Raw genomic sequence first — 10,137 nt, 5'->3', positions numbered from 1 at the left:
TTTTCTCTCTTTTACTTTGTTTACACGTGTATGAAAAAGAACATCCTTTTTGAACATTGTTGTATCAACTGATTACAAAATATCAAAAATATTTTAATGAGCACTGATGGTGAGTTTAACAATCATTCTCACGTTCATATTTATGTCACCACATACCTCAAGTCCTATTGCTGATGCTCTTTGGCAAACACCCTTGCAGCCTGTGAAGTAGTTAAGGTGGATGAGTGAAATGGCAAGGAAAGGTCTGTTGAGCCATAAAGAGGCTCTACGCTTTCAGTCCCATATAACACACTATTTCCCACCTACATTTCTTTTGACTGTTGGACCTATTGGCTCTAGCTGAGTGTGCACAGTGAAGAGGAGCTGCTCGTGATCAGCTTCAGGATCAATCTAAGTGCTGGCAAATCCAACACAGTGTCCAAAACAGTTTTTAAATACAATAAAGTTCCCGCTGTCACAGCTCTGTCTTCATCACCAACGGTACACTCCTTGGTGAGCTAGTCCGGCTCATAGAGAATCAGGCCTTCTTTGTTTTCTTGTGAGTCTGCAGTAAACTTTGGCTCGGTACAGCCGAGGGCTCGGGGCCTGCAAGTGTGGTCCAGCTGTCAGAGGCAGTGGTTGGTGGTCGGGTGCCATGGAGACTGCCGCAGGAGACAGTCTGTGGTGTCTTCGGCTAGTTTGGCATGACGAGAGAGGGCTGCGAGGTGGGGGTTTAGGGGGAGGCTGTAGCGGTAGAGACAGAGGGGGCCGGCAGCATCGGGGAGATGGGGAAGGGGAGACGAACCGGGCCCCCGAGGGCTGAGGGGGCTGTGGAGGGGGATCAGGCACGGAGAGGTCCCCGCAGACCCCTGGAGGAGACACGGGTCCCTACAGAGGGCCGCTTTCTTTCCCTGCAGCGCCGAGAGGAGCGGGAGGTCTGTTAGAGGAGACAACGGGGGCAAGCCTCTCAGTCTGTCCGCCCCCAAGGAGGAGTAGGCTCTGCCTGCCAGAGGGGAGATGTGTGAGGCGGGGCAGGCCTTGCCATAGAAGGGGAGAGCGAGGGTGTGAAGAGCGGCGTCCTGGCAGGAGAGCGAGGAGAGGGACAACGGTTGAGGGGACGAAGAGGAGGAGAAAGGGAGGAGACTCTTCAGAGGGGAAGCGCTGCTGGTCGGCGACCCTGGGCTCCCTGTTGAAAGAAGTCCAAACATGAATCACAAAGATAAAAAGCAACGCTGTCAGTGTGAACCACAGTGGTGATGAGCACAGTACCTTGGAGCTGGATGGTGAATGGCTTGAAGTCCAAACTGAGGGGACCTCTCCAGGGGTATGACTCCAGCAGTCCATCCAACACCCCCCTACACACACACACACACACACGCACAAACACCACAAAGATATGTAAATACAATATGGAAAGGGATCCATAGCAACACTAAAACAGATTATTACAAACTGTATTTAAATATTGGTTCTGAGAAGTGTGCAATTCTGCACCACATAGTTCAACTTCAGCTGAAGGTTTTATGTGTTATCAGATTTCTGCGGTTGAACCTTAAATCTCTCTTGGGTCCTTCACTGTAGTATGAGTATGAGTCTGTAGCTAAAATCAGTGTTGATGTTGTGTGAGATTAATTTTCTGTACCTATTTCTCCCTGGGTCTCTGAAGCCCTTGGCGAACGGGTTCCTGTCGATCTTCAGCTTGGTGATCTGGCCCAAGAGAGAGGGACAGACACGGGTTAGAGTGATGCTGCCAGCCAGTGACCTGTAAAGCTAACAATGAGCTCAGCTTTATGAGATGTGTGTAGAGTGGCAGCAATCTCCCTCAGGGACTACATCTCCCAGCAGCCCCCAGGGCGGGCAGCCATGTCAAACAGGGTTCTTGGAGCAGGGGCTGAGGTCCTGCAGTTTTATGTGGTGCTTTAATGGCTGTGGACTCCAGCAGTCAGCCCAGTCACAGCCCGTTACTGAGTTTCTATAATAATACGTTCGCTGGTCGTAAAATGGACCCTGATGAAAAGAGCTGGCAGTCCCCGGAGACGGCTCTGTTACTGAAGGAATGGTAGCCAATGGTGGGGTCAGCTCCCCTGCACAGGAACACAGGCACACACCCTCTCTCTCGCAGCAGCTAGCCCAGCAGAGAATCAGGCCAGCACACTTTATGATTTAGTTGAGACCACAGCGAAGTGGGCCTCAACACTTTCATGATGTTGAGATTAAAACGTTTTTACGCAAGGTCAAACAGGACTGTGTTGGCCGCCGAATCATCATACGAACACTGAGAATATTGCAGTCACTGGGTGGATAAACCCTGAAAACACTGTATCTGCTTTCTGAATGTTTCTTGTGCATACAGCATGTAGAATGTAAATTAGTAACATCAACTATTTGGCTCACTTGTAACAGGCATTACTCATTTTTCTTTGAAGAAAAAAAAAAGTATCCGTTGTTATAGGAGGAATGAATAACAAAAAAATTCCAATACATCATGAGACTTCTTCAGTGATTCATGAAATGCAACATAGTTTCTAAATCCTGTCAGTCAAAACCGTTGTTCATAATTATGTAGCAAAGCGTTGGCTAAACCAATTTCAAGGGTTGTTACCTGTTGATTCTGATAGGCGGTGACTGTGGTGAACTCAGTTTCTGGGAAGGAGAAGCTGTGCACACCCTCAGCAGGCAGCGACTGGATCTGTGACAAGTCCATTCGGGGGTCGTGTCGGATGATGTGGACACGTGGCTTGTATTTATGCATCGACTGAAGAATGATCTAAATCAACAGATGGCAGTGTTATTACAGTGGATTTGCCAAGGAAGACCAAGATTATTATTTCTGTGTTTTACAATCAACAACGTTGGACTGGAATTAAAACAAATGTATTTATCCAGAAGTCAGTCAAAAATATTCTAATAATGGATGTTGATAATACCTCAAGGTTCGTCTTCATTTTAGAGATATTAGCACTCCAAACATGTGGGAAAACAAAGTGCGCCCCCTGTCTCTACTACAAGTATGGATTGCTTGGCTATATCCTTGCAGCATTATGTTGAATCACTTCATTTAAGTTTCAATTTCAGTTAACTATTAAAGGAGAAAGATGAAAGGCATGTAATGATCTAACAAAAAGGAAAATATAATAATGTCACAATACACATTGCAATCTGTGAAAATAGGGTAATACACTGCCATGTAATATTAGCTCAACTATTTTAAAATTAGGTTTGGCTAAAATAAGTGTACTATTCAACAAAAATAACTAACAAAAACATCAGATACCATTCCAATTAGTGTGCAATATTATTATTTATTTAGGCTTATTTAAACTAACCATTTTGTGAAAAGTGGCTGTGATTTTCAATTGATATCTCTACAAAGATGTAACAATCAAAAGTGTTTCCTTAAGGAGGCTTCATGCTGCAGGAAGAAGTTCATCTGAGGAAAAGCAATCTTCAACACTTCAACACCGGGCAGATTGTTGTGCAGTTTTTGTGGCGTGTTATTTTTTCCACTGTTTTTTTTTTTGTAAACTGTTTGAAAATTCAACTAACAAGGAAAAATGGTAGGCTACAATGCACAGCTGAACGACTTTGTGGTAATGCAGTCTATAAATTTAGTCGCTCATTTGATCAGTCTTACAGGAAAAGCTTGGTATACATTTGCTCTTGTGTTCTGTAATTCAAAGTCAATTCGATTCCTAAAGTTTCTTACATTATAAAAGAAGAACAGTTTTTGTGTGTGGGGAGAAGCTAAATAAGAGGTAACAGATTAGATAAAATAATGGAAATATCACATGAAAAATTAACTTTAACTCTTAAGTAACTAAATCATAATGCAGCTACACTGGCAAAATCATATTAAGTTGAATGTCAATTATCAGTATGTGTCATCTTTAAAAAAGGTCTGACAATCATCACTTTTCTATGTGAGTTTTCAAAGCAAAATTAGGCAACCAGCAGAGTTCCAAAGAGGCCAAATAGTTGGTGCTCAAATTGCAGGTGCACAAAAACTTCCAGGATTATGAGGCCATTTCAAAAGACCCGGTGCACCCATTGGTGCAAACACTGCTCCTTCATTTCCTCATAATGTTCCCATATTCCAAAATGATAATGTGCTCATACACACTGCAGGACAAATTAAAGAGTAATTTCAGTAAAACTCCTTCCCTGCCTCCCCAGTCACCAGACCTAAACCTCACTGAACCTTTACAGGAAGTTTTGGATGGCAGAGTGAGAAGGATTTCCACCTCCTTCATCCCTCAAAGAACCGGAGGCTTTCCTTTTTGAAGAACGGTCCAACATCCCACTGCACACAGTTCAGGAGTTGAGTTACAGCAATCCAAGGAGGACTGAAGCTGCGCTGGAGTCACAGGGCGGCTCTGCTCCTTCTCAGGTAACACTGTTCATATAGTGGTAGGTGTTTCCATTATTTTGTCCACCCTTACGGGGCTATATGTGGCCATATCAACCCAGAAATGTAACATTGTGTATTGAATAGTGAGTTCAGCCCAATGTTTCACCTCTCAAAGTGCAAAACAAATATAATCTTCATGACCTATTGACTATTATAGGTCAGACTCAGAGGAAGAAATATAAAATAAATTGATTGATTTAAATAGCCTATAATAGAATCAAAAACGTTAAAATACACTTGTCAATACCACATCCATGTTTAAAAAAAGAATGATGTGCAATTGAATCAAACTTCCACTCTTTTCACTGAAAAGGTCTCACCTGCTTTACAGATAATGATCCATTATTCTGAGAGAAAGAAAGCTGCTCGTGCTCAAACGGATTAGGCTACTTACATGTCCCTTATCGTCCATCTCGTTGTTGGTGAGTTTGACTCGGTCAAAGCTGATGACCTGACGCATCCACGTCTCTCCGGCACACGGTGAGTCTGGGTGCACGTAGAGCCTGGGAGAAATACACGAGTGGTCCGTGTTTCCAGCCACCATCCACTGCGAGCTGTGATACACATACCTGCAGAGAAACACCGCCCAGCCCAGCATGGTGTTAACGTCAGAGAGAGCATGCTGAAGGAGCCTATCTGGGGTATTGGAGATCATGCCAATAAATCAATCAATAAATAAATAGGCTACATGGCGCAAAAACCTGGGAGATACAATTGTTTTGCCTGGCCTTACGGGAAATAGAAATAGTCCCCAAGTAAAAATGCATAATATAGCCTACTGTAATATATTTAAGAATTTTAATAATGTAAGTCTTATTACAGCAGGCTGACACACACACACACACACACACACACACACACCACACACACCACACACACCTGTAGCGTTTGGAGTCCACGGGCATGACGTCCATTGCGATGTAATATTGCTGGCACGGGTCCAGATTGCGCACTTTCACGCGCACTGAAGGAAACATTCTCCTAAAGACAAGGCAGAAAATTAGAAATTAGAAATTATACTTGATTCACATTTTATCCCAATTTAATTTCAAATGATCAAGGAGAAGAAGCCTGTTTCCTTAAAAATTGGTAAGATATGTCAACAGAGATATTACCTTCATATTTTGAAGCAAAATTGCACGTCAAATAGATACAGCTAGGAAGTGAGCGGGCACAAAAAGTTGAAGCAGAAACTTTCTTGCACAGCGGCCAAGTTCAGAGTAAAGTTCAGGGACCTCAGGGGCCACGAGGGCATCTTCACTACCGAGATTTATAGCTTTTGTTCTCGGTAATTAAATAAACGGAACCTAAATTTCAACAAGTGGTTATCCCAATAACTCATTTTTGGAAAACAGAAAAGGAAGCACATTGATATTTATCAGAGTACACATGAATTGCTTTGAAATTGAAAACGTTTTTTTGTCACCAGATTTTGTAATCTAATGTCTAGTATTTGACTAAATATGTTTCATTTCAAAGTGTCTCGAAATGACAAGTTGAAAATAATCGGCTAGTCTAATTGGAAGTATTCAATAATTTATTATTTCACCAGTGTTGGCTGCTTTCCACAACATAACTTAAATTCAGAGCTCACACATTTGGACCATATTCCATTTCTAGGCCTAGGTCTACTTTCATTTTAACTTTTTTTCATCCAAAATCTATCTAATCGAAACGACCAAAATTTAAAGGTTTTTTTTTTTGGTTTGTTTTGTTTTTACATGTAAATTCACCTGTAGTCTCTCAGATCACGGTAAAAAGAACCTTTAAGGCACACTATTCAATTTATCATACTGAGCCACTTATTAGTTGATGGCGCTTCTGTTCAGTTTATTGGTGAGAAAAGTTCCGTTAAAAATGACTAGCCTATTATAAAACGGAAAGTTAAGGTCCTTAGTTCTGATTGGCTGAGCCTTGTTCGAAGCCGTTGTCCAGCGCCCGATAAACTCACACCTGTGACCGCAGAACAGTTGATTTAAATATTAATCCGCTGACTGATAATCACCACTCTATCAGTTCAGTGGTATAGGTCGCTTTGCAACCACTTTGTTTATCTACTCTTCAAGAACTAGGCTATAAATTAACATTTGATTATATTAACAATAAAAAAAGTAATGAACATTCTTATTAAAATGATATCTTATCCCCGCTTTATAAAGCAATAAAGCCATGGGTGTCACTTGGTTATGGCAAGGTGGCACGTGACCAGGTCTGCTCTTATTCTAAGTGAGTCCAAATTGGATTTGTCGTTTTTTTATCACAGGCCTGAAGAGAGAAGATCAAGCAAAAAATCCACAGAAAAAAAAAATCAAGCTATATTTTTTAAAAATCATTCAAGGACTATTGTTCCCTCTAAGCTGTGTGTGCGATGTTTTGGTGACCAAGCCTCTGTCTAATAATTGATCACATTGGCCATATAGGCTAATACTAGCCTATATTGCCAGTCACCAGCCTGCTCATCTTTTCCCCAGATAGTTTGTTGATATAATCGGGTTTAGAAGTTTTGGTGGGATTGGCGTGTAGCATAGAGATTTTTCCATACAGGCCAAGTTAACTGCGCCCCTGAATAAGCCACATAAGGCCGTGGTTTACAGTGGTTTTAGAACGGCTAGGTTATTCTTCTAATTCGCCTGAGAACACCTTAGTTATTCTAAAATCACTGTACCTTTCGTACCTTATGCTGCGTAATGTTTACCTGCCAGCTTTGGTGATGATCATCTCGGTGCCGATCTCATAGAATCTGTTCCACAGCTCGGAGCCCTGCAGCTCGACCCGCACCTCTCTCTCCGGGCAGCAGTCACTCTCCCCCGGCCTCCTCTCCTCTCCATCCGGCTCAGTCTCTCCAACGCCTGTTCTGGGAAGCTCTCTTCCCGAGTCAGAGCAGCTGTCTTCTGGCCTCTTTGGTGTTGAACCTGCTTTCTTCCTCTGGCTGACTGGATAATCATGCAGGCCTGAAAAGGGTAAATAAGTCGAATAAATGAAGTGTTGGGGAAAAAAAAAACCCTATACGGAAAGTATAGCAATCTATGCAATGCGGAACACAATATTATCCAAAAACATTTAGGTAAGCCAATTGTAATTTCCTGATTTTTAAGAGGCTGTGGATATTACCAGTAGACCTATTATTATTATTATTATTTTTTTTTTTTAAGAAAATGCAGGAATTCACTCCAGTTTGCCTAATAACATGGAAAATATTTGCAAATCCTAAAATATTTATCTCGAAAAGTTTTAATTTCAAAATTTAATTTGGCAATTTTAGTTTTTAACTAATAAGATATAACGGCAACTTGGGCTAATGGAATAAATGTGAAATATAATGATGTAAAATTCACTTCAGTCATATGTTGCAGAACTGGAGCAGTCAATTCTGTAATGCGTTCTGTTGGTCCATCTTGTGCGTAAAATGCTTGTGCGTAAAAACAGTGAGATGTTTTTGAAAATCCAACCACCGTTTTCCTCTGTCTCACCGGTAAAGGTGCTCGTATCGTTGCCGGTATCTCCCGTTGAACTTGGGTCCTGCCCGTCCGACACTTTCATCCTCTTGCAGGGTTTACCGACCAGCGCCTCCACTGAAAACGCATGAGCCCGGGAGCTCAGACCCTGCATCTTGGCGAAAGAGCCCTTCTCTCTGCTTGTGTCGGTATCCCTCTGAACTTTGACTTTGTCGCGCGGGGCTCAGTGTCCCTCCTCATCCAGGATGGCACGGGACGGGACAGGACAGAACAGGACAGGCACCGGGCGCCTCAGCACCTCAGGGAGCCCCTCTTCTCTCACGGCGGCTCCGTGACGCTGCGTAATTGATCCGGTGAGTTCCCATGTGTCTCCGAGACGCACGCCTTCATCCAAATCCTTGATTAGTGGCGCGCCGCTCCTCCTCACTACAGTATTTCCCCCTCTCCCCCTTTATCCGTTTCAGTATCTCCCCTTCCCTCTGTCCCGTAGAGGGCTTGTTCTTCTGTTCCCGTGCGCGTCACGGAGAGGGAGGGAAGAGAACAGCGCGCATTCCTCCATATGGGCCTGCACTGCAAAAAAATGTTGATCCCAACACATTTGGTCTTAGTTTTTCTTAAAACACGGGAAAAGTTCTGCTAATGGGCAGGTGAAATAATAATTTGTTTCCACGGTAGTATCCCTTGCTTCATGTTTTTTTTTTTTTTTAGTGTCACTATCTTGAAACAAGACAGAACGATGCTGATCACTCCACTAGTATCAAAAAATGACTTTTGATTCATAAAATTGTTGAAACAAGTTGATTTGCATTGAGACAAGTTATATTATCTCAGCTATTGGCAACATTACTTACTGAATGAAGGAAAATAATATTGTAAGATTGAATACAACATTAAATGGCTTGTTAAGATGATATTTTTTGCAGTGTCCGCTTGATGCCAGTGGTGTTTGAGCATCCAGGACCTGGACAACCAGACAGCAGCAGCAGCAGCAGCATCTCTTCGCACTGTACTGTGGCTGCGCGTGAGACCTATTTGTAGGCTATATGGGATAAAACGATTTCACCATTTATACTCAACTCTAAGAATATGACTTAGGTTCTTTTGTCTTTTTCAGCCTGTTTTAAAACATTTTCTGTCTCATGTTTTGTTCTTGTTTATTTTTGCAAAAAAAAAGCAACACAAAACAAAGAAGCATTGTAATGCAAGTCCAGTGGAAACTCCAAATAAAACATGAGAGAAGATGATGAAAAGTTTATTTCATATGTGGGTAAGCAGGAAAAGCTATTGACAAAACTTACTCCAGTAAAGCCAATGAAAGAACTGTAGGCTATAGACTGGATTAAAGTCTCGAAGTTGTTTTTGTGAGGATGATCGACTTTGAGGCACGTCTTCTTTTGAGTTAATTTTCAGTTTTGCAGAAGCGACCTGCTTGATAGATGTGTGTGTGTTTTCCATGTTGCTTTCATCCGTTTAGAGCGCGTGATAGATAAATAGAATGAAAATCTAGAGGACGGGAGGAGGGAGCCGAGGCACAAATATTTAACTCTGCTAATTCGGACCATCTGGAACGTAAAATATCTCCATGAAACTCACTCCTTTTCGGTTGAAGCTAACATTTCCTATATTAATTTGAAGGCTTTCCGTAAAACGGTCTCTTGTCTCCCGTTTCCCCGGTGCAGGAGTGGGATTCTTGCGGTGCCCGGTGAGAGTGTGCGCCAGTCTGGTTTTCATAAGTGCGGAGATCAGATGGAGTTTGGCGCACAGGGGAAACTGGGCCGTAATGACAGCTCGGGATTATTACATTACTGCTCGACATGAAATAGATCCGCTTTACACAAATAAAGTTCAGCAAAGGCTCTATTTAAAATGTTTTTTAATCACATGATATAATTGCTCTGAGGAGAAAACAAATGAGAGCAGTGTTTATGGCACGGTTGGTTTGGTTGGTGATGGAAATCTCTGACAACAGCCGGGAAATGGAGAACTATGACCAACCGGCATCACATGTTCTCTGTCATCATAACCTGTTTTAGGACCGCGGCCTGGATGTTTATTCGTTTCCAAATTGTTGTTTTCTTTCAATAGATTACTGTGACAAAGTGCATCCCAAACACGCGGCCCGGTTTAAAACGGTGGGATGAAAGTGCAACACAAATGAATGGCTGTCTGTTTCATACGCACAGCCAAAGCAACCGTAAACCGCAGTGATGGGCCTACCAGAAGTTGTCTTTTATTGAAGTGAACATGCAAGGAAGAGACTTAGATAGCCTGGGTAGTTTCCACACATAAATGTTG

General features: G+C 42.4%; 1 protein-coding gene across 1 annotated transcript; it reads right to left on the bottom strand.

Moving 5' to 3' along the window:
- Positions 1–605: 605 nt before the first annotated feature.
- On the bottom strand, positions 606–7,996 carry tbx22 (T-box transcription factor 22). Its single transcript, XM_071541320.1, has 8 exons — positions 7,858–7,996; positions 7,083–7,338; positions 5,267–5,368; positions 4,782–4,956; positions 2,582–2,746; positions 1,622–1,686; positions 1,249–1,334; positions 606–1,165 (listed from the first exon to the last, which is right to left on the bottom strand). Exons 1-8 carry the CDS (start codon positions 7,994–7,996, stop codon positions 606–608), a joined length of 1,548 nt encoding a protein of 515 aa, XP_071397421.1.
- Between the last annotated feature and the right edge of the window lie 2,141 nt (positions 7,997–10,137).

This window comes from Centroberyx affinis, unplaced genomic scaffold (genome assembly GCF_046629955.1).
Source record: "Centroberyx affinis isolate AG114_WGS23_722 - 3 ecotype Tasmania unplaced genomic scaffold, CSIRO-AGI_Caff_v1 ptg003850l_1, whole genome shotgun sequence".
Lineage (NCBI taxonomy): Eukaryota > Metazoa > Chordata > Actinopteri > Beryciformes > Berycidae > Centroberyx > Centroberyx affinis.
Note: the sequence above shows the minus strand (reverse complement) of the source record. Positions and strands in the feature narration are given on the sequence as shown.